The sequence below is a fragment of the Salmo salar genome, chromosome ssa04 (genome assembly GCF_905237065.1).
Source record: "Salmo salar chromosome ssa04, Ssal_v3.1, whole genome shotgun sequence".
Classification (NCBI taxonomy): domain Eukaryota; kingdom Metazoa; phylum Chordata; class Actinopteri; order Salmoniformes; family Salmonidae; genus Salmo; species Salmo salar.
In genome coordinates, this window is record NC_059445.1 from 58,802,201 (window position 1) to 58,827,100 (window position 24,900).

Here is a 24,900-nt window from a genome sequence, read left to right on the forward strand (position 1 = left end):
AAGGGAACTAGATTCAGCCGCGGGTCAATTTGTCTGAATTCCTGGTGATTTTACAGGATTTATTTTAACCAAAAAAAGAAAATCCTGACCACACACTAAACTTTGGGGTGCCTCACACCCCATTTAAAATTAAAAAAAATTAAATAAAAACTCGCAAGCCGGTTTTGGCCCACGAGCCACCTGTTGCCTGACCTATGTACTTTTGTGGGATGGATACTAAGTGGGTAGTTTCTACCTTCTTCATGCGCATGCTGCGTCTCTCTGATGCGTTCCTGACGAAAGGAGACTTCTTTGACAGAGTGGAGCTGTCACTGTCACTGCGGTTGATCTGATCATCACCCAGTAGAACGGCAAAAACAAACAAAGAAAACAAAGTTGAAAAAAAGGGCATGAACTACAGCTTCCGTTGGGTTTGGGATGCTTTCCAAAGCGAAGCACAACTGAAAACAGTAGTCAAAGTGAACTGTATTTAACATTTCAGTCATTTTACAGATAACATTCAAAAAACAAGGCTATAGTTAGAGGCTATATAAATAACAAGTTTGTCAATGTGTTTTTGAGTAGATATGTACAAATATAAAATGTATATCTAGCATAGATATGTACTACATATGTCCATGTATTTATTGTATGCACTTGAGCGGCTGCCCTCACCCGGCAGATGTACTGGCTCTGGGGCCCAGGGGAGAAAGTCTTGGAGCGGATGATGGTGTTGCCCTGGAAGAAGGCATTCTGCTGGGGAACATGATGGGGTCGACGCTCCTTTGGCCGGACCACCGAGGAGACATGGTGGTGGTGGCCAGTACTGGTCTCCTTGTTCACCTGGGGACGGAGCAGGAGAACAGTTTACAATGAAGGCTATGTTTTACATAGTCAATCTTGGCTTACAAATGTACTGTTATGTTCAGTTCCAACTCTGATCAAGTCATTCATAGTCAAGTCATACAGCACATTTGTTAGTCTGCATATCAATGAGTTTGTAGAACTGTTGAGTATGAATCAAATGAACACACATGTTTTTACTCAAATACTTCCCATGAACATCTGGAAATAGGTCAAAAATATCAAATAAAATAGAAATACTACTGTATATGAATACTAACAGTTAATGGAGTCTCCACTTACCCTCTCAGCCATGATTCCTGTTCCAGTCGGTTTGGTTGTCACTTCCTCTCCCTCCCATTGGCTGCTGTCAGGATATAGCCCCTCCTCTTCCTCTAGAGGTCCAGCCCCCTCTATGTGGTCATCTTCCTCATCTTCAAACACTTCACCTTCCAGCTCTTCACTGTGCCTGTAGAGGGTTGAACACAATCAGACCGACAGAGGGATGGAGCAACCTGTCAGTTATTCACCTTCCCCATTCTACATGCGAGGGGCTGTGGGGGAGGAGGGGTGGTTAGTGTGCCTCTGGGCTTTCAAAATCGACACTCAAAGTCTTGGGCTTATTCCCGTGGGAGAGGGGGAAGGGAGGGAACAATTATTCAACTGGGGGAGGTGAGTGTGTGTGAGACAAGATCTCCCTCATTGACCGTGACGAGTACGGAAGAAGGGCCTGTCCTCTGTAGAGGTTATACTGGGGAGGAGAATAACAGGATATAGGTTCTGTTAGTGAAGGGAGAGCTCACCATTCATCCTCCTCTGGTGCATCCTCCAGACTGCCTGCTACTCTCTCTGTGGTGGGGACAGAGCTCTGGAACACACATTGTTACTCATCTGTTACATGCATTCATTAGATACAGTATGTTTCCACATTCATAACAATTCCATACAGATTCACCTTAACAGATCGATTTCCTTTTTAAATGCAGGCCATTGCTATAGATGATGAATGAATGTGTGTGTTACCCTTTCAGACTGCAGAGCCGTCCCAGTCTTGTCCTTGTTATTGATCTGGGGCATGAAGGAGTAGCTGAGGAGGTTGTAGCTCTTGATAAATCTCTCCCCAGAGGTGTTGACATCAGCCAGGCTTATCTGAGCACCAGCCTGCCCAGAGGACAGGGGGAAGGAAGCCATACAAGAGTTCAAAGGCAGTCTACTGAAGGATGTTACACACTGTTGTAACCAACTTCATGCTTGAGACAGTACAGTGTTAGGAAGGACAAAAAGCTCTTATCCACTAACAGCAATAAACCACTGTCATATGACTCAATGACAACACAATGTACACTTAGCAAATACACCACGTACAAGTGTTTGCACTGTCTGGGTGTGGACTGTTTGTTATGTTGATGCTGAATTGAGACATGAGTGACAGACCAGTGACAGTCGTTACACTCACAAGACACTCCTCACGGCCAGACAGGCTGGTGTGGCAGATGTCCACCCTCAGGGTCTTCTGCCGCAGGGCATTGTGGGCCATCTGGACACCGAAGACTTCGTTGACCTCCACAATGTCCTGGGGGAGAGAGCCGCGTGTCCGGAAGAGGCAGCAGGTGGACTCTGAGCACGGGAGCACCGCCACACGGATGTATCTATGGAGGAGACACACAGTTAAACACCTCGAGACAATGTACACACAGATGCGTGTACAGTTGAGGACAGACGAAACATACAGTACACTTTCAATACAAACAAACCTAATTGATGAGAAGTGGGAGCAAAGACATCCACACACAGCATATGCACACAGTCATTGAAAAGGTGTTTCAAATAACCAAGTAATGACAGTCATTCACTCCTAAAGCAAAGAGGAAAGGCAACTTTGCTATATACATTTTGTGGTCTGGTGGCAGTACGAGGATGCTGCAATTGGAGAGCTGCATGACGAACACGGTGAAGCGCTTGTCTTTCACCTCGTACTTCAGGCCCAGTCTGACCTGGGCACAGCCTAGTGGTCCTCCCCTCTCCTCATAGCCCAGCAGCAGCTCTGCAGGGAGGACTGACCTGGGAAAAGTGACACATACAGGGTTAGGGTTAGATCCACAAAGCTGCTATCAAATACAGTACCAGGAAGCAAAACCTGGTTTGTGCTTTAGCCACCAACCTTCCATTTGAAGTCATGTCACTGATATTCTAGTGGGGACATCAGTCTGAACAGATCTGGCTACCAGACTTCAAACACCACAGTAAGTTATGAGAGGGACATGTATGTTGCCATCAGTTATGGCCCTCAGGTTCTAGGGTCAAACAGTTCAAACAAAACATAGTACTGCAGACAGCTTGTCTGTTTCTAATAGTAATAGATACATGAATACCTCTCCAATCTGAATAACTTCATTTACATACACATATAGAAGTTACTGGGTACCCTGACCTAATCCCCCAAAAATTACAACATCGTGTTTGACCTTAATTACTGAATATACTGCACGCCCTCCTAACATTAGTTCAATACTAAAGAGGATCAGATAGTGCTTCATTAACAGCCCCATCTTTCATTACTATCTGTGAAGGTTCAGGCTACTGAACATGGTCTTAGGTAGACACCTCTCCTCCAGCTGACCCAATGGCCTTCTACAGTACCCACCTCGTCTCTGAGGGCTCGTACACCCCGCTGTCACCGGCCACCGACTCATCAGACACTGCTGACGTCACGCCCGTCTTCTTAGGCCCCGCCCCCACCGTCCCTTTGGCGTGCACTATGGCATCTAAGGGAAAAGGAGAGGAAAACAGGGAGGAGAAGAGGAGTGTAGAGAAACACCTTGTCACAACCATGCAGAGATGCATAGCTGGAGTAAACCATACAGTTAACAGAGGGCTGAAACTTAACCCCTTCTCTCTCTCTCACCCCGGTGTGCCCCCACTGGCAATCAGGTTTCAGGTGCAATCTTTAATTCCTCACGAGGTGCACACACACCTACTACTGTGGATGAGGTGGAAGCCTGACCTTTCAGTCCAATAAAGTTCGTCTTGAATGGAGGTGTGCATTACATCACAAGCACCTGCTAATACAGCCCTCTCTCTGGGTCACACTGTGCAGGCTAATACAGCCCTCTCTCTGGGTCACACTGTGCAGGCTAATACAGCCCTCTCTCTGGGTCACACTGTGCAGGCTAATACAGCCCTCTCTCTGGGTCACACTGTGCAGGCTAATACAGCCCTCTCTCTGGGTCACACTGTGCAGGCTAATACAGCCCCGTCTCTCTCTCTGGGTCACACTGTGCAGGCTAATACAGCCCCGTCTCTCTCTCTGGGTCACACTGTGCAGGCTAATACAGCCCGTCTCTCTCTCTGGGTCACACTGTGCAGGCTAATACAGCCCCGTCTCTCTCTCTGGGTCACACTGTGCAGGCTAATACAGCCCCGTCTCTCTCTCTGGGTCACACTGTGCAGGCTAATATTAGCCCCGTCTCTCTCTCTGGGTCACACTGTGCAGGCTAATACAGCCCCGTCTCTCTCTCTGGGTCACACTGTGCAGGCTAATACAACCCCGTCTCTCTCTCTGGGTCACACTGTGCAGGCTAATACAGCCCCGTCTCTCTCTCTGGGTCACACTGTGCAGGCTAATACAGCCCCGTCTCTCTCTCTGGGTCACACTGTGCAGGCTAATACAGCCCCGTCTCTCTCTCTGGGTCACACTGTGCAGGCTAATACAGCCCCGTCTCTCTCTCTGGGTCACACTGTGCAGGCTAATACAGCCCCGTCTCTCTCTCTGGGTCACACTGTGCAGGCTTGCCATTATGTAACTAAACATCTACTACTACAGGAAACCTATATCCTGCTCCCTGACGTAAACTGAAGCACCCATATACACGGAGTGTACAAAACATTAGGGACACCTTCCTAATATTGAGTTGCACCCCCTTTTGCCCTCAGAGAAGTCTCAATTAGTCGGGGCATGGACTCTGCAAGGTGTCGAAAGTGTTCAACAGGGATGCTGGGATGTTGACTCAAATGCTTCCCACAGTTGTGTCAAGTTGGCTGGATGTCCTTTGGGTGGTGGACCGTTCTTGATACACACGGGAAACTGTTGAGTGTGAAAAACCCAGCAGAGTTGCAGTTCTTGACACTCAAATTGGTGCGCCTGGCACTTACTACTATACCCCATTCAAAGGCACTTAAATATTTTGTCTTGCCCATTCATCCTCTGAATGGTACACATACATGTCTCAATTGTCTCAAGGCTTAAATTATTATTTTTTAACCTGTCTCCTCCCCTTCATCTACACTGATTGAAGTGGATTTAATAGGTGACATTAATAAGGAATCATAGCTTTCACCTGGTCAGTCTGTCTTGGAAAGAGCATGTTCTGTACACTCAGTGTATATTTACGTTCATATCTTACGTGTGTTGCTGACACTGATATTTCTATGACTTGTAATGCGTTTTGTGTGGATCTTAAACATATTCATTCTTTACAATTCACAATGGACATGAGGACCATACAGTCCACTATACACCAACACTACACAAGTCTACAGTAGCAGGTAATACATTCGCTCTCCTGACATTAAAAAAGAGCTTAAATGATATCAGATAGACAGAAAGTGACTATACCTTTAAACATCTCTCCAGCTATGGAAGTGGCATCCTGCTCCACCCCTCCAGGGTGCTGCTGCTCCTCCTTGTCCAGCCCCAGCCCTAGCTCAGTCAGCCTGCTATGCAGCTCCATGTCCAGCCCCCCACCTGGACCCCCTGGTCCCGCAAACCTCTCCCCGGAGAGGAATATAGAGTCCGTGACCAGCGGCGAGCAGGGCGGCGAGAGCGACGACATCGAAGACCTCGGCGACAGTGAACTGATCGACCTTGGCGTCTCTGATAGTCTCAGCGCCTGTAGCCTGGTTCTGGCCTCTGCTCCCCCACCGACAACACCCCCCTTGTCGCCCGCTCTCTCTCCCCCAGCGACCACCTCGTGTTCGTGGATGGTGGTGATGGAGCTGGAGGGCCGGTAGCTGACCCCCGGGCCGCCCCCCTGCAGTAGGGTGTCCAATTTGTCCTGGAAGTCTGGGTCTCCCAGCTCAGGCTGCTCCAGGTAGATATCTGTGAAGCTCAGGGAGGAGGTGGAGCCCAGGGATGACGTGGTGGCCAAAGAGCCCCGGCTGGAGGTCAGAGAGCCACGGCTGCTGCCTGAGGAACACGACAACGTGCTGGCCGAAAGACTGCAGGGAGAGAGATGGGGAGGAGGGAGGAGAGAGGCAGAGAGTTGGATGGGGAGGGAGGGAGGAGAGAGGCAGAGAGGAGAGGGTTGGATGGGGAGGAGGATGGAAAGACAATTTGACAGAAAGAAGGCATAGAGAGGAGAGATGGAGAGAAGAGAGAAAATCAGTGGAGAGGATGGTGAGGAGGAGAGAACAATACAGAAAGAGGGCAGAGAGAGTGAGAAAATCGGGGGCAGCAAAGAGGAGGGAGCGAAAAGCGGAGTGGACAGGGGATAAAGGGAGAGGGAGAGAGAGGACCACAGTGTTAGAAGAGCTAGGAGCGTACTCCAACCAAATTTTTCTTCTCCTCTGTTCCCCCATCTTTTGGCCCTCAGTAACTTCAAATGCAGTGTCTACTCGACAGAAAACATAGTAATTAAAGCTTGGCAAGCTCATTACAAAAGACACAGGGGAGTTTCTCTGCATCTCAGCCCTTTGATGTATATCAGCTAGAAACAGGATGAATTATGCATGATAAGAACAAAAACAGAGAGAAAGAGACTAACACTATTGTTGAAGTTATTTGTTTGATTAAACGAGAGTATGAAGAGCACCTTTTGAAAACAGCTTTAATACATATATGACTCTTACAGAGACTTCACATCTTATAAAACACAGCTTCAGTTTCAGAGTCCATTTCTGAAACGCACACTCCTGTTTCAGAGCTGAAATTCAAATTGACTTTACAAAAACAGTGACTAAAGTATAGGACACATCTTGAGCTTTTAGAGTAAAGGTTAAATACGCAATGTCCTATCCCTCTCTCATTCTCTTTTAAGACCAACAGTCCCTCATAGAACTGAATGAATCATACGAGCCACTCAGAAGATACTGTAGTCTAGAATCTTATGTGAATTTATGGAGCTCTATAAATTAAAGACACTCCTTTAAGATGAGGTGAATGTAGACCTTTGAAGGCCCTGGATTGAAGTTTCACTCCTTCCCCTCAAAGGGTTGTGGGTAGGCTCAAGGCACCAGGCAGGGTTGTGAGGTAAATCTAAAATGCCAAGCCCTCCCCCCTAGCCCAGACAGGTTAACTGTGCAGTATTTTCACGGCCGGAAAAAAAACGTACCCGATTTAAACTGGTTACTACTCTTGCCCAGAAACGAGAATATGCATGTTATTAGTAGATTTGGATAGGAAACACTGAAGTTTTTAAAACTGTTTGAATGGTGTCTGTGAGTTTAACCTGTTAGGGCTAGGGGGCAGTATTGACACGGCTGGATAAAAAACGTACCCGATTTAATCTGGTTACCACTCCTACCCAGTAACTAGAATATGCATATACTTATTACATATGGATAGAAAACACCCTAAAGTTTCTAAAACTGTTTGAATGGTGTCTGTGAGTATAACAGAACTCAAATGGCAGGTCAAAACCTGAGAGATTCCTTTACAGGAAGTGGCCTGTCTGACCATTTCTGGAACTTCTTTGCCATCTCTATCTTTTACTAAGGATCTCTGCTCTAACGTGACACTTCCTACGTCGTCCATAGGCGCTCAGAGCCCGGGAAAAACCTGAATGTCGTCATCCCAGCCCCAGGCTGAAACACATTATCTCCTTTCTCAAGTGGCCGATCAAGGGACTCTGGGCTTACGCGCGTGACCTGACCGCCCCCGTCTTTGTGATTTTTTCCTCTGTTTGCCGAAAAGGAGATTCCCGGTCGGAATATTATCGCTTTTCTACGAGAAAAATGGCATAAAAATTGATTTTAAACAGCGGTTGACATGCTTCGAAGTACGGTAATGGAATATTTAGAATTTTATTGTCACGAATTGCGCCATGCGCGCGACACTTCTTTACCATTTCGGATAGTGTCTGGAACGCACAAACAAAACGCCGCTATTCGGATATAACGATGGATTATTTTGGACCAAACCAACATTTGTTATTGAAGTAGCAGTCCTGGGAGTGCATTCTGACGAAGACAACAAAAGGTAATCAAACTTTTATAATAGTAAATATGATTATGATGAGTGCTAAACTTGCCGGCTGTCTAAATAGCTAGCCCGTGATGCCTGGGCTATGTACTTAGAATATTGCAAAATGTGCTTTTACCAAAAAGCTATTTTAAAATCGGACATATCGAGTGCATAGAGGAGGTCTGTATCTATAATTCTTAAAATAATTGTTATGCTTTTTGTGAACGTTTATCGTGAGTAATTTAGTAAAATGTTAGCGAATTCCCCGGAAGTTTGCGGGGGGTATGCTAGTTCTGAACGTCACATGCTAATGTAAAAAGCTGTTTTTTGATATAAATATGAACTTGATTGAACAAAACATGCATGTATTGTATAACATAATGTCCTAGGGTTGTCATCTGATGAAGATCATCAAAGGTTAGTGTTGCATTTAGCTGTCTTCTGGGTTTTTGTGACATTATATGCTAGCTTGAAAAATGGGTGTCTGATTATTTCTGGCTTGGTACTCTGCTGACATAATCTAATGTTTTGCTTTCGTTGTAAAGCCTTTTTGAAATCGGACAGTGTGGTTAGATTAACGAGAGTCTTGTCTTTAAATAGCTGTAAAATAGTCATATGTTTGAGAAATTGAAGTAAAAGGATTTTTAAGGTTTTGAAAATCGCGCCACAGGCTTCAAGTGGCTGTTACGTAGGTGGGACGAATTCGTCCCGCCTAGCCCATAGAGGATAACAGAACTCATATGGCAGGCAAAAACCTCATAAAATTCCAAGCAGGAAGTGGTCTGCTGAGAATTTGTAGTTCTTCTTTTGATTCTCTATCAAAACTACAGTATCTGTGGGGTTACGTTGCACTTTCTAGGCTTCCATTGGCTCTCTTCAGAAAGCGGATTGAGGAGTCTTCTGTCTCTGGGCAGAGTATAGTAGCTCAGTTTCTCAGTGGTCTGCCTGGTGACAAAGAGATTGGATATGCGCATTCACGCGAGCATGCTGTTTTTTCTTTTCCTCTTTGAATGAATACACTATTGTCCGGTTGGAATATTATCGCTATTTTACGAGAAAAATACCATAAAAATTGGATTTTAAACAGCGTTTGACATGCTTCTAAGTACGGTAATGGAACATTTTGAATTTTTTTTGTCTCGAAATGCGCTCGCGCGTTACCCTTTGGATAGTGACCTGAACGCACGAACAAAACGGAGGTATTTGGACGCAACTATGGATTATTTGGAACAAAAACAACATTTCTTGTGGAAATAGCAGTCCTGGGAGTGCATTCTGACGAAGATCAGCAAAGGTAATACAATATTTCCAAATACTAATTCTGAGTTCAGTGTGCTCCGAACTTGGTGGGTGTCAAAATAGCTAGCCGTGATGGCTGAGCTATGTACTCAGAATATTGAAAAATGTGCTTTCGCCAAAAAGCTATTTTAAAATCTGACATAGCGATTGCATAAAGGAGTTCTGTATCTATAATTCTTAAAATAATTGTTATGTATTTTGTCAACATTTATGATGAGTCATTTAGTAAATTCACGGGAAGTTTATGGTGGGAATGCATGTTCTGAACATCACACGCTAATGTAAAAAGCGGTTTTTGGATATAAATATGAACTTGAACAAAACATACATGTATTGTATAACATAATGTCCTAGGAGTGTCATCTGATGAAGATCAAAGGTTAGTGCTTCATTTAGCTGTGTTTTGGGTTTTTGTGACATATATGCTTGCTTGGAAAATGGCTGTGTGATTATTTTGGTCTATATACTCTCCTAACATAATCTAATGTTTTGCTTTCGCTGTAAAGCATTTTTTAAATTGGACAATGTGGTTAGATTAACGAGAGTCTTATCTTTAAAATGGTGTAAAATAGTCGTATGTTTGAAAAATTGAAATTATTGCATTTTTGAATTTCACGCCACACTGTTCCACTGGCTGTTGAATAGAGTAGGACGGTCATGTCCCACCTAGCCCATAGAGGTTAAAATGTTGCCCATGTCTCCATGTAGACAAGGTCTTCTTACTCATTTTTCATTTGGAATGTGCGCATTCAGTTGTGCAATAGGAGATTACATTTTAAGTCGATACATTTAAGTGATTGTGCCTCCTGAACTGGCAGCGTGGTAGTGCTGTGTTACAGCTGGGTGACAGTTGCTGAATGTGTTGTTTAGGTGAGTGAATGTACCTCTTGAGCTGAGTGTGTAATGATGATGCCAGGCGAACCATCTCCTCGAGCTCTCTCACCAGCTTGTTCCTCTTACAGTGCAATCTCAATCTGATAGAAAAGACAAAACACCAGAAATGTTACGTCAAAAAAAATTATAATGTAGTAGCAAGCAGAAGAAACAGGCCCTATTCTACTTGGGTAATCAGAAAAAAACAATCAACTACATGACCATACAATTACAACATCTTAATACAATGTTCTTACAAACTAGAGTAATTACAGCATTATAAACAGTTAAGAGCTAAAGGTTATTTTCTTCCTCAACGAGCAGATACTTCTGACTTCAGATATTAAACCAGCTTGTTAAAAAAGGCTATTTTACGTCCACCCTACATCCCCTGTTTGTGATACTCGGGTTACATATGGGAGAGAGATGAGTGGGGGAGAGTGAGAGATAAAAAATAAAATGAAAGAAAATTAGAGAAGGAAAGCGGATATATGGGAAAGTAAGAGAGAAATAGAAGAGAAAGAGAGAAAAGAGGCCTAATTGGTGTAGTCCCCTTGGTTACCTCATCCAGAGCACAGATTTCCAACCACTAAATAGTAAGTATGGACCTTAGAGAAGGCTAGTTCCAGGTAAGAGGCTAGGGGGAGGAGCTTCTACACTACACTATCAATGTCTATGGTCTGTGATCCAATCACAACCTTGAACCAGTATTGTCGTGAAAAAAGGCTATGCGGATCAAAGCATCCAACACAACAAAAAGAGCAGAGGTAACCGTGTGTTGTGTGTCTTGGAGTAACTCTTACAGGGTTGACAGACATAACATTTTGTAAACATAGAGTGCAGTGCTTTTCAACCTGGTTGACAGTAATGTTGATTGAACCCTGAAATGAGGTAAATGTGTTTTCCATAGTTAGAAACCAGAATGAACACTATTTGTTTAGCTCTCTGTAGGCCCAGAGCCAAGGGGCCCCGTCAAACACCAGGTCCCCATCAGGGAGTAGACCTTCTGGGTGTATTTAACAGTCATATTACTTACACCATATCTTTTCACTGCAGTTAAAGTACAGTAGGTTGTTATCAGCAGGGCAGTGGGCCTTGCTCTGCCTATCTATTCCCTGTTAGTGAATATACTGTAGCCTAGTTCCAGCGGTGTTCCAATGGCCTCCTCTCTCCTTCACGCAACAGCCCTGCTGATCTGTTCCCTCGCTAGCATTAACAGGTGCTGTATAAATAAAAAAAATATGCACTCTTTTTGCAAGGTGCAGACTAATGGAACACAAACTCCAAAAAGTGGCAAAAATTAACTGAGAAAAGAGAGTGACTAATTTCATCTCCTGTATGTGACCATGATGCTTTCCTGGTGTGCAGCTCTGTTCCCTCTCATTTATCCCTCTTTCCCTGGTCGTGACTTTACCCAGGGAAGGAGTGATCACTCAATATGTCTGTAAGCCCCATGCTGACCAAGGTTTCCCGCACCTTTACTGCCCAAACAATTTAGCCTCACACTGTCCTAATTAAACAATTTAGTGTTTGCTGCCCACAATGTTTGCAGCGACTTTGCACCCCGCCAAGTAGCTATAAATCCTCTCCCCTTACCTCTCGGTCAGGGCCTTGCTCTGGTTGTCCCTGGCAGCCTGCAGGTCTCTCTCAAGCCTTTTCTTCTGTGTCTCTATCTTCTCCTGGTCATTGGGCACCTTCTTGCAAGGCTTGATGTATTGCAGCTCCTTGAGTAGCTCCTCCTTCTCATTGATGAGGATGAGGCGGTCACGCTCTGGGTCCAGCAGCCCTGGCCATGCCTCACTGTCCAGCTTGGCTATCTGCACCTCGATGGTGGCAATCCTGGAGGTGGAAGAGCATAGAGAGTGTACATTTAATGTTCTATTATGTTGTATTTATATGTTCTCCTTTTCTAAGGCCCTGCAATAGACTAGAGTCCAGGGGGTGTACTTGTACATCAAGCTGCCTGATGCTACAAAAACAGGAAACTGGCTCCTACGAGCTGTTCCGGCTCACACAAGCCAAGGCTTCTTGTAAGGCTACTTATGTTCTATTTAATTGTGTGGAGGGGGGAAGGTTTAAAAGAGATATGACTTATTAGGATTATAAGTCATTATAAGGGCTCATGAGCTAATCAAATGGCTACCCAGACTATTTGCATTGCCCCCCCCACCCCTCCCTCTTTTACACCGCTGCTACTCATTTTTACCTTCTTTTTTTTTTTTTTTTTTTTTTTTCATTTTAGTCATTTAGCAGACGCTCTTATCCAGAGCGACTTACAGTAGTGAATGCATACATTTCATTCATTTTTTTCTCCGTACTGGTCCCCCATGGGAATCGAACCCACAACCCTGGCATTGCAAACACCATGCTCTACCAACTGTGCCACACGGGACCTCTCTGTTATTATCTATGCATTGTCACTTTAATAACTCTACCTACATGTACACATTACCTCGACTAACCGGTGCCCCCACACATTGACTCTGTACATAGTCTCGCCATTGTTATTTTACTGCTGCTCTTTAATTACTTGTTCCTAATATAACTCAGCAAAAAATGAAACGTCCCTTTTTCAGGACCCTGTCTTTCAAAGAAAATTTGTAAAAATCCAAATAACTTCACAGATCTTCATTGTAAAGGGTTTAAACACTGTTTCCAATGCTTGTTCAATGAACAATAAACAATTAATGAACATGCACCTGTGGAACGGTCTTTAAGACACTAACAGCTTACAGACGGTAGCAAATTAAGGTCACACTTTTCAGGGAAGTTAGGAACCAATATACACAGGCAGTTTGAAAAGGCTAGCCTTTGCTTTCCTAACAGAAATTTGCATCCTGTAGCACAAACTCCAAAAAGTTCTGGGACACTAAAGTCCATGAAGAATAAGAGCACCTCCTCCCAGCTGCCTACTGCACTGAGGCTAGGAAACACTGTCACCACTGATAAATCCACGATAATCGAGAATTTCAATTAGCATTTTTCTACAGCTGGCCATGCTTTCCACCTGGCTACACCTACCCTGGTCAACAGCCCTGCACCCGCCTCTCAGCAACTTGTCCAAGCCTCCCCAATTTCTCCTTCACCCAAATCCAGATAGCCGATGTTCTGAAAGAGCTGCAAAATCTGGACCCTCTCTTCCTAAAATCTGCCACAATTGTTGCAACCCCTATTACTAGCCTCTTCAACCTCTCTTTCGTAGCGTCTGAGATCCCCAAAGATTGGAAAGCTGCCGCGGTCATCCCCCTCTTCAAAAGGGGGAGACTCTCTCGACCCAAACTGTTACAGACCTATATCTATCCTACCCTGCCTTTCTAAGGTCTTCGAAAGCAAAGTTAAACAGATCACCGACCATTTCGAATCCCACCGTACCTTCCCGCTATGCAATCTGGTTTCCAAGTTGGTCATGGGTGCACCTCAGTCACGCTCAAGGTCCTAAACGACATCAAAATCGCCATCGATAAGAGACAATACTGTGCAGCTGTATTCATCGACCTGGCCAAGGCTTCACTTTGTCAATCACCTCATTCTTATTGGCAGACTCAACAGCCTTGGTTTCTCAAATGACTGCCTCACCAGGTTCACCAACTACTTCTTTGACAGAGTTCAGTGTGTCAAATCGGAGGGCCTGTTGTCCGGACCTCTGGCAGTCTCTATGGGGGTGCCACAGGGTTCAACTCTCGTGCCGACTCTTTTCTCTGTATACATCAATGATGTCGCTCTTGCTGCTGGTGATTCTCTGATCCACCTCTACGCAGACGATACCATTCTGTATGCTATTGGCCCTTCTTTGGACACTGTGTTGACAAACCTCCAGACGAGCTTCAATGCCATACAACTCTCCTTCTGTGGCCTCCAACTGCTCTTAAATGCAAGTAAAACTAAATGCATGCTCTTCAACCGACCGCTGCCCGCACCTGCCCGCCCGTCCAGCATCACTACTCTGGACGGTTCTGACTAAGAATATGTGGCCAACTACAAATACCTAGGTGTCTGGCTAGATTGTAAACTCTCCTTCCAGACTCACATTAAGCATCTCCAATCCAAAATGAAATCTAGAATTGGCGTCCTATTTCGCAACAAAGCATTCTTCACTCATGCTGCCAAACATACCCTCGTAAAACTGACCATCCTACCGATCCTCGACTTCGGCGATGTCATTTACAAAATAGCCTCCAACACTCTACTCAGCAAATTGGATGCAGTCCATCACAGTGCCATCCGTTTTGTCACCAAAGCCCCATATACTACCCACCACTGCGACCTGTATGCTCTCGTTTGCTGGCCCTCGCTTCATATTTGTTGACAAACCCACTGGCTCCAGGTCATCTATAAGTCTTTGCTAGGTAAAGCCCCGCCTTATCTCAGCTCACTGGTCACCATAGCAGCACCCACCCGTAGCACGCGCTCCAGAAGGTATCTTTCACTGGTCACCCCCAAAGCCAATTCCTCCTTTGGCCGCCTTTCCTTCCAGTTCTCTGCTGCCAATGAAAGGAACGAATTGCGAAAATCACTGAAGCTGGAGACTCATATCTCCCTCTCTAACTTTAAGCACCAGCTGTCAGAGCAGCTCACAGATCACTGCACCTGTATATAGCCCATCTGTAAATAGCCCATCCAACTACCTCATCCCCATAGTTATTTTTTTTGTTGCTCCTTTGCACCCCAGTATCTCTACTTGCACATTCATCTTCTGCACATCCATCACCCCAGTGTTTAATTGCTAAATTGTAATTATTTCTCCACTATGGCCTATTTATTGCCTTACCTCCCTTATCCTACCTCATTTGCAAATACTGTATAGACCTTTCTATTGTATTATTGACTGAATGTTTGTTTATTCAGTGTTGTTTGTGTCGCACTGTTTTGCTTTATCTTGGCCAGCTTGCAGTTGTAAATGAGAACTTGTTTTCAACTGCCCTACCTGGTTAAATAAAAGGTAAAATCAACATTTTAAAAACAGTTATGAAAACTTAGGACACTAAAGAGACCTTTCTACTGACTCTGAAAAACACCAAAAGAAAGATGCCCAGGGTCCCTGCTCATCTGTGTGAACGTGCCTTAGGCATGCTGCAAGGAGGCATGAGGACTGCAAATGTGGCCAGGGCAATAAATTGCAATGTCCGTACTGTGAGACGCTAAAGAAAGCGCTACAGGATAGACAGCTGATCGTCCTCGCAGTTGTAGACCACATGTAACAACACCTGCACAGGATCAGTACATCCAAACATCACACCTGCGGGACAGGTACAGGATGGCAACAACAACTGCCCGAGTTACACCAGGAACGCACAATCCCTCCATCAGTGCTCAGACTGTCCGCAATAGGCTGAGATAGGCTGGACTGAGGGCTTGTAGGCCTGTTGCAAGGCAGGTCCTCACCAGACATCACTGGAAACAATGTCGCCTATGGGCACAAACCCACCGTCGCTGACGAGTCGCGGTTTTGTCTCACCAGGAGTGATGGTCGAATTCGCGTTCATCGTCGAAGGAATGAGCGTTACACCGAGGCCTGTACTCTGGAGCGGGAACGATTTGGAGATGGAGGGTTCGTCATGGTCTGGGGCAGTGTGTCACAGCATCATCGGAGTGAGCTTGTTGTCATTGCAGGCAATCTCAACGCTGTGCGTTACAGGGAAGACCTCCTCCTCCCTTATGTGGTACCCTTCCTGCAGGCTCATCCAGACATGACCCTCTAGCATGACAATGCCACCAGCCATACTGCTCATTCGGTGCGTGATTTCCTGCAAGACAGGAATGTCAGTGTTCTGCCATGGCCAGCGAAGAGCCCGGATCTCAATACCATTGAGCACATCTGGGACCTGTTGGATCGGAGGGTGAGGGCTAGGGCCATTCCACCCAGAAAAGTCTGGGAACTTGCAGGTGCCTTGGTGGAAAAGTGGGGTAACATCTCACAGCAAGAACTGGCAAATCTGGTGCAGTCCATGAGGAGATGCACTGCAGTACTTAATGCAGCTGGTGGCCACACCAGATACTGACTGTTACTTTTGATTTTGACCCTCCCTTTGTTCAGGGACACATTATTCAATTTCTGTTAGTCACATGTCTGTGGAACTTGTTCCGTTTATGTCTCAGTTGTTGAATCTTATGTTCATAGAAATATTTACACGTTAAGTTTGCTGAAAATAAACACAGTTGACAGTATGAACACGTTACTTTTTTGCTGAGTTTATATATAGACTGATGGGTTGTGTTGGGAATGAGTCCTCTGGGTTACACAAGTTACCTTCTATTTGCTTCTTCATACTTCAGGCTCAGTCGCACCTTCTCTGCCAAGTTGTTGGTGTTGGTCACAAACTATATCAAACAAAAATCAAGGTGACTGACAAAGCTACATTCTGATCAATTAGGTACGCAACCAGTATCTGTGCATTGTAACCTTGTTCCTGTTCATAAGGGCACACCAAAGGAAAACATTTTGAAACGGAAAATGAAAACAAAATATTTCCAATTGGACAAGTCCAGGTATTCCCTCACAATTTCAGTCTATTGTCTTCCGTGCCAACTGAACAGACCCCCCCACTCACCTCAGCAGGTATGTTGGTCTGGGATCCGGCTTCGGAGTAGAGGCGAGGGATGGACAGCTCAGAGTTGGCCAGGGATGAGCTGCTGCCCCACAGGTCAGACTGAGAACCCACTGAGTCCAACTGGAAGCCATCCTTAAGCACCGCTAGTTTCTAAAGGGAGAGGAGACCGACACATACAGGCTTAACAAAATCAGAGATAGTGAAATCAAAATGGAATCAGGCATAGTATGTTTTATGTCCTTTGTTGTGTGTCTTATATTCACAAAGCTCCTATCCTATGGTTTAAATCTATAACACATATCATCATCATCATCATCATCATCATCCATGAGAAAGGTAGTTAGTTACCTGTATCTCTGTCTAAAAGGAAACACCAACATAAAGTGTCTTAATATGGTGTTGGGCCACCATGAACCAGAACAGTTTCAATGCACCGTGGTATAGATTCTACAAGGAGGGATGCGACACCATTCTTCCACAACTTGGTGTTTTGTTAATGGTGGTGCAAAACAATGTCTCAGTCGCCACTTCAAAATGTTCAATTGGGTTGAAGCCTGGTGACTGACATGGCATACATCGTTTTCATATTTATCAAACCATTCAGTGACCACTCGTGCCCTGTGGATGGGGGCATTGTCATGCTATGGGGGCATAACCATGGTACCCAAAATAATGGCCTGCCCTAGATTTGTATACATGACCCCTAAGCATGATGGGATGTTAATTTCTTAATTATTTCAGGAACCATACCTGTGTGGAAGCACCTGCTTTCAATATACTTCGTTTCCCCCAAATACTCAAGCGTTTCAATATTTTGGCAGATACTTGTAGACGAGTACTGTACATTGCATAAAGATGTGTTTTGAAATGTAAAACCTTTTTGCAACAGTGGCCAAAAACAGTAACCTACTTAAATCTGTGCTGTGATAAAAATCTGTGCTGATCTTCAAGGTTGTTGATAGATATCATACATGGCTCAGCACTGAAGCATGGAGTGGAATAAACCTTATCTTGACCATTGTAAACACTTCAAGTAGAAAGAGCAAAGAAGACGGCCACCGAGGCTCCCCTTGGACACAATGCTGACTGAGTAGGGCAGGCTTCATAGAGTACAGTTACATGCACAATGATTTCGATTGTGAATGGTCAGAATAATACACTGAACAAAAATATAAGCAACATGTAAAGTGTTAGTCTCATGAGCTGAAATTAAAGATCCCAGAACTTGTCCATACTCACAAAAAGCTTATTTCTCAACAAAAGTTGTGCACAAATTTGTTTACATCCCTGTTAGTGAGCATTTCTCCTTTGTCAAGATAATCCAGCCACCTGACAGGTGTGGCATATCAAGAAGCTGATTAAACAGCATGATCATTACACAGGTGAACCTTGTGCTGGGGACAAGAAAAGGCCACTCTAAAATGTACAGACTTGTCACACAACACAATGCCACAGAGGACTCAAGTTGAGGGAGCGTGCAATTGGCATGCTGACTGCAGGAATGTCCACTAGAGCTGTTGCCAGAGAATTGAATGTTAATTTCTCTACCATAAGCTGCCTCCGTCATTTAGAGAATTTGGCATAAAGTCCAATCGGCCTCACAACCGCAGACCACCACACCAGCCCAGGACCTCCACAGCCGGCTTCTTCACCTGCAAGATTGTCTGAGACCAGCCACCCAGACAGCTGATGAAACTCAGGGAGTATTTCTGTCTATAATAAAGCCCTTTTGTGGGGAAAAACTCATTTTGATTGGCAGGTCCTGGCTCCCCAGTGGGTGGGCCTATGTCCTCCCAGGCCCACCCCATGGCTGCACCCCGGCCCAATCATGTGCAATTTATTTCAATTGCCTGATTTCCTTATATGAACTGTAACTCAGTAAAATCGTTCAAATTGTTGCATGTTGCGTTTTTGTTCCATACAGATCGATTTATAAAACACAAAGTTCATCAGTCTACCTTACGGGACTTCGATAAATGCAGAAAATAGACAATCAAAATAAACGTTCTACCACAGTGACATGTTTTTTTTGTGACGCATGTTTGATTCTGAGTTCGGACATACCTCGCAACCTAGGAAGCTCTTTGCCACCTTCTCCTCCCTCCTAATTCCTCCTCCCCCCCCCCCCTCCTCCCTCTCTGCGGATGACTTTGTCAACCATTTTGAAAAGAAGGTTGACGACATCCGATCCTCGTTTGTTAAGTCAAACGACACCGCTGGTCCTGCTCACATTGCCCTACCCTATGCTTTGACCTCTTGCTCCCCTCTCTCTCCAGATGAAATCTTGCGACTTGTGACAGCCGGCCGCCCAACAACCTGCCCGCTTGACCCTATCCCCTCCTTCTAACCCTAGAGTGCTGCAGAGATGGGAGAAACTTCCAGAAGGACAACCATCTTCACAGGAGGAACTCTAGAACTCTGTCAGAGTGACCATCAGATTCTTGGTCAGCTCCCTGACCAATGCCTTTCTCCCCCGATTGCTCAGTTTGGCCATGCGGCCAGCTCTAGGAAGAGTCTTTCTGGTTCCAAACTTCTTTCATTTAAGAATGATGGAGGCCACTGTGTTCTTGGGGACCTTCAACGCTGCAGACATGTTTTGGTACCCTTCCCCAGATCTGTGCCTCGACACAATCTTGTCTCAGAGCTCTACGGACAACTCCTTTGACTTCATGGCTTGATCTTTGCTCTGACATGCACTGTCAACTGTGGGACCTTATATAGACAGGTGTGTGCCTTTCCAAATCATGCCCAATCAATTGAGTTTAGCACAGGTGGACTCCAATCAAGTTGTAGAAACATCAAGGATGATCAATGGAAACAGGATGCACCTGAGCTCAACTTTGAGTCTCATAGCAAAGGGTCTGAATACTTATATAAATAAGGTATGTTTATTCTTTATACATTTGCAAAGATTTCTACAAACCAGTTTTTGCTTTGTCATTATGGGGTAGTGTGTGTAGATTGCCGATGAAAAACATTTATTTAAATCCATTTTAGAATAAGGCGTAAACAAAATGTGGGAAAGGGGGTCTGAATACTTTCCGAAGGTAACGTATACACTACATCGCCAGAAGTATGTGGACACCTGCTCGACGAACATCTCAATCCAAAATCATGGACGTGAATATGTAGTTGGTCCCCCATATGCTGCATAATAGCCTCCACTCTTCTGGGAAGGCTTTCCACTAGATGTTGGAACATAGCTGTGGGGACTTGCTTCCACTCAGCCACAAAAGCATAGTGAGGTCGGGCACTGATGTTGGGCGATTAGGCCTGGCTCGCAGTCGGAATTCCATTTCATCCCAAAGGTGTTTGATGGGGTTGAGGACAGGGCTCTGTGCAGGCCAGTCATGTTCTTCCACACAGATCGACAAACCATTTCTTTATGTACCTCGCTTTGTGCACAGGGGCATTGTCATGCTGAAACAGGAAAGGGCCTTCCCCAAACTATTGCCACAAAATTGGAAGCACAGAATCGTCTAGATTTCCCTTCACTGGAACTAAGGGCCTAGCCCAAAGCATGAAAAACAGCCCCAGACCATTATTCCTCCTCCACCAAACTTTACAGTTGGCACTACGCATTCGGGCCAGGTAGTGTTCTCCTGGCATCCGCCAAACCCAGATTCGTCCGTCTGACTGGCAGATGGTGAAGCGTAAATTATCACTTCAGAGAACGCATTTCCACTGCTCCAGAGGCCAATGGCAGCGAGCTTTACACAAGTCCAGCCGACACTTGGCATTCCGCATGGAAACCCATTTCATGAAGCTCCCGACGAACAGTTCTTGTGCTGACGTTGCTTCCCGATGCAGTTTGGAACTCGGTAGGGAGTGTTGCAGAGGACAGAAGATTTTTACGCTTCACCACTCGGAGGTCCTGCTCCTAGCCGTTTCCACTTCATAATAACAGCACTTACAGTTGACCAGGGCAGCTCTAGCTGGGCATAAATTTGACCAAATGACTTGTTGGAAAGGTGGCATCCTATGACGATGCCACGTTGAAAGCCACTGAGCTCTTCAGTACAGGCCATTCTACTGACACTGTTTGTCTATGGAGATTGCATGGCTGTGTGCTCAATTTTATACACGTGTCAGTAAGGGATGTCCGCATACTTTAGGCCATGTAGTGTAAAGTTTATATGTGAAACCAATTTCTAAGATGCACTTTCAGTTCTTCTGAAATCACTTCGGTCGCGCAAAAGGAGGAAGTTCGTGCTAGAACACGTGCTGATTAAGGCATTTAAATGTCCTAATAATTCGAAAGATTGCTCAGAAAACCAGGTGTTTTAATCTGCGTACGCTTACTTAAAATATGACCTTACGCCGATTAAGCAAAGTAAGGTGTTTACATGACTAATGCCATTATCAGCCTACTGCCACAATCAGTTTAATATCAAATTATTTGTGATCATGTAAACATACTCATACACTGCAGTCAGACAGACACTACAAAGCCAACACGCATACAACTGAACTGTCAGCGGCAGAAGGCTGAGGAGGGGAGGCATCCCAGTGGGGGGGAAGAGAATCATGGGGGCTATGCATTATTAAACACAACCCAGCCCCTACTAACAAACACGTTTGTTGTTTTCTACAGCTGCTGCCGCCAAGATTAAAAACGGGGCATGTGTGTGTTTATATATACACACATGTCCCACCCCACATTTCCTCAGCGGAGTTGGGAGCATGAAGTAGGCAGGCGAACACCACCCACGCACTCCTCTGTCTCAGCTTCTAAGTCTCAGCCTGCTGGTGAATCATTGACTGAGCAGCAAAGTCATGGCAGGAATATGTATGAGTATGTCCGTCGGTCTGTCACTCAGCCGAGGGGACACAGGGACATGAGAGGGGAGACGGAGAGGTTGCAGAGGACAGAGGAAAAGAAGGTGGGTGATGCCCCAGCGGAGGGAAGACTGAGCCGTGTGAGACGAAGAGGTACCCGTCTACCAAAGACTGAGACGAGACTCTGCAGTACCCGTCTACCAGAGACTGAGGGATTGTGCGTTCCTGGTGTAACTCAGGCAGTTGTTGCCATCCTGTACCTGTCCGGCAGGTGTGCTGTTTAGATGTACCGATCCTGTGCAGGTGTTGTTACACGTGGTCTGCCACTGCAAGGATGATCAGCTGTCCGTCCTGTCTCCCTGTAGCGCTGTCTTAGGCGTCTCACAGTACGGACATTGCAAGTCAGTAGAAAGGCCTCTTTAGTGTCCTAAGTTTTCATAACTGTGACCTTAATTGCCTACCGTCTGTAAACTGTTAGTGTCTTAGCGACCGTTCCACAGGTGCATGTTCATTCATTGTTTATGGTTCATTGAACAAGCATGGGAAACTGAAGTTATTTGGATCTTTACGAATTATCTTTGGCCAGGGTCCTGAAAAGGGTCCGTTTTTTTGCTGAGTTTCTCTCTCTGCACACAACACCTGACCACCATCCCATCTCATCCATTCACCAACCCTTCTCCCTCCCTCATCCCCTGCTCCTCCCATCAAATCAACGTTTATTTGTCGCGTGTGCCAAATACAACAGACCTTACAGTGAAATGCTTACTTACAAGCCCTAACCAACAGTGCAATTTTAAGTAAAAAATAAAAAAAAATAGGTATTAGGTAAACAATAGATAGGTAAAAGAAAAAGAGTGAAAATAACAGTAGCAAGGCTATATATAGGTGGTACCGTCCCTGTTTACCTGCATGAGCTCCTGTTTCTCCTTCTCCCCAGAGCTGATGGCGTCCCGGATGGACTTAACCTCGTTCAGGATGGCCTGCTCATCGTGAAGCTTGACACCGTAAGGCGCGCTGGACACCTTGTGGTCGATTCTGGAGGGAGGCACACGGTGGAAACAAATCAGAGAGTGAGTTATTAAACAGTCTTTAAATAGCACATCTTCAGGTGTACTATCTGAGTTGTACATTTTTGCTCTCAGATTATTATTCTGTAGTTTGTTGAAGAGGGATGTTGTTTAAAAAACAAGTTTAATTTTCACTATGATAATCCTACTGTGCCACTTCCAAACCATCCTAATCTAATCTAGACAGGAGTGAACAATAAGAAACTATGGATCCATTACAGGAGTCAAACTGGATTTAAAGGGCCACAGGTGTAGAGAGAGCGGAAAGAGCCAGTCAGCGACACAGGAGAGAGACCATCCATTCGTGGCGGCAGCAGCAAATATGTAAAGCCAGTCATCAGCAAGTCATGCGTGCAGCAGAACAACAGGTCTTTCCACATTCTTCCAAGAGCAAAGGAGGGAGGGAGGGTGCGTGCGAGGGAGGGGGGCAGCACTCCTCCGTTACAGGCCAAGGAGAACTAGAACAAGTGAAGCTTCTGTAAGCCTTTTCCACCTGGCTGTTAGAATAGATACTCTTATTCTATTTCAGTCTTATGTTATAAAGACCCTAAACTATTTTCTTTGGGAAAGGAGAGTTTAGGACCGACATAGGATGTTACTGTGTTAGTATATTATGTGTGATTGTGTAACGAGGTTGGGTTGCACTTACTCTTTCAGCGTTTCAAAGCCCTGCTCTTTGTACTGCAACTCTTGTTTCATGCAGGCTAGGTCTCTCTTCAGCTTATTCACCTAAAGGAGACAAACACACAGGACTATAGTTATTTCATTTGCTAATATTCAGCATATTCACCCGAGAGAAACACACAGTATACATTTACTGAAATAAAAAATGTCCAGTTGCAATACAATTGATTATGGAGAATATGCTTATTTGGCTATATTTGGGAACAACCGATTCAAATAGAACCGATCGTGTTTGTTCCTTGCAGAAAAATAATTAAGATATAACTGATAATGCACCTGATCGCATCTAATATGATATGATTAAAACAAAACATTTGCTTATTGTACTTTTATTAAATGTGGAGGAGGGGGGGGACATCGACAAATAATCCAACAGTGTGTTACTGTTACGCAACACCAACTGGCAGCTCTGGGACGTGTCCCAAAATGGTACCCTATGTAGTACACCGCTTTTGACCAGAGTCCTATGGTCCCTGGTCAAAAGCAGTACACTATATAGGGAATAAGGTGCCATTTGGGATGCAGGCCTGGGTGCAGTTCTCAGACAAAGATGTCACTTACACACATTCCTCCTTTACAATGAGAAAGAGAGTTGGACACTCAGTCACTTAGCAACAGCCCGTTGGACTAAGCCTATTTCATGCACTAATGTCTGCTTAGGGATGAGAATTAAGCCCCAACAGAAGACTTAAGAACATATGGGTATACACATCCATTCCTAATGTGACTGAACACAAGTAATACAGGCCATAAATAAAGTACAGAGATGGTGTAAAAGACAGTGTTTTTGTACTACTTATAAAAAAAGGTTTATAGCACTACTGATATTGATTACTGCATTGTTGGGAAAGAGCAAGCAAGAAAGGCATTTCATTGTACTTGTGAACGTGACAAACTTGAAAGAGTGGTTTCTTACCCTACTTTTGGAAGTGACTATCTCGGCTTTGAGGATTTCTGGGTCATATTTACTGCTGGAGGATGATCTGGAATTCACTGCAGGAGATAAGATGAGAGGGTGAGCCAGGGCGTTATCTAATCCTCTACATCGCTTTACTCAACTTCAAGGCCCTTCTCATCAATCCCCTGCGTATTATCGAAGTACTTTTAAATCATCACTTCAAGTCTGAGGAACAACAGAGGATTACGCTTAGGAATGGAGTCAAGTTAATTTCTTTAATTTTTATTTCACCTTTAAGTATTGTAGCGTGTATTAAAACTTTATTGTAAATGTTTTATAACTGACAACTTGAGTAAACTATGATCAAATCTTTATGCACCTACCCAACAGAGATGTCAAACGCGTTGCATCACTCAGAAGAATAAAAGACTGGTCTTATAAAATACTACACCCATCACTCTAGTTCTCTTCCCCATTGCCACCTAGTCCCTTCGGTTACCCAATAACCCTGTCTCCCCAGGCTTGTCCCGGTCCTTACAGCTGGTCTGGGAGGTGGACCTGTCCCTCCAGGCGTTGTTGAGCTGGAGGTACTCTTGCTGGGCCAGGCGTAGACGCTGCTCCTTCACCTGGTAGATCTCCTTCTGGGCGCTCAGCGCGTCCTTGGCCACGTCCAGGTACTCCCGCAGCATGACCTCCTGCTCCCGCTGCCACTGGGCCCGCGGGTCCTCCAGCTGAGTGCTCTCTGATGGG

General features: G+C 45.0%; 1 protein-coding gene across 2 annotated transcripts in view; it reads right to left on the bottom strand.

Moving 5' to 3' along the window:
* The window catches only part of LOC123742473 (protein KIBRA), a 44,885-nt gene that overhangs the window by 14,162 nt on the left and 5,823 nt on the right, over positions 1–24,900 (bottom strand). For both annotated transcript variants that reach the window (XM_045717134.1, XM_045717135.1), the window contains 17 exons: positions 24,689–24,892; positions 24,169–24,245; positions 23,218–23,297; positions 22,407–22,536; positions 16,723–16,872; positions 16,422–16,492; positions 11,771–12,013; positions 10,186–10,275; positions 5,438–6,039; positions 3,467–3,587; positions 2,713–2,883; positions 2,279–2,471; positions 1,846–1,983; positions 1,626–1,690; positions 1,126–1,291; positions 655–822; positions 236–328 (listed from right to left, as the gene is read on the bottom strand). In XM_045717134.1, coding sequence (XP_045573090.1) covers positions 236–328; positions 655–822; positions 1,126–1,291; positions 1,626–1,690; positions 1,846–1,983; positions 2,279–2,471; positions 2,713–2,883; positions 3,467–3,587; positions 5,438–6,039; positions 10,186–10,275; positions 11,771–12,013; positions 16,422–16,492; positions 16,723–16,872; positions 22,407–22,536; positions 23,218–23,297; positions 24,169–24,245; positions 24,689–24,892 — 2,762 coding nt within the window. The remainder of the gene's footprint in view (positions 1–235; positions 329–654; positions 823–1,125; positions 1,292–1,625; positions 1,691–1,845; positions 1,984–2,278; positions 2,472–2,712; positions 2,884–3,466; positions 3,588–5,437; positions 6,040–10,185; positions 10,276–11,770; positions 12,014–16,421; positions 16,493–16,722; positions 16,873–22,406; positions 22,537–23,217; positions 23,298–24,168; positions 24,246–24,688; positions 24,893–24,900) is intronic.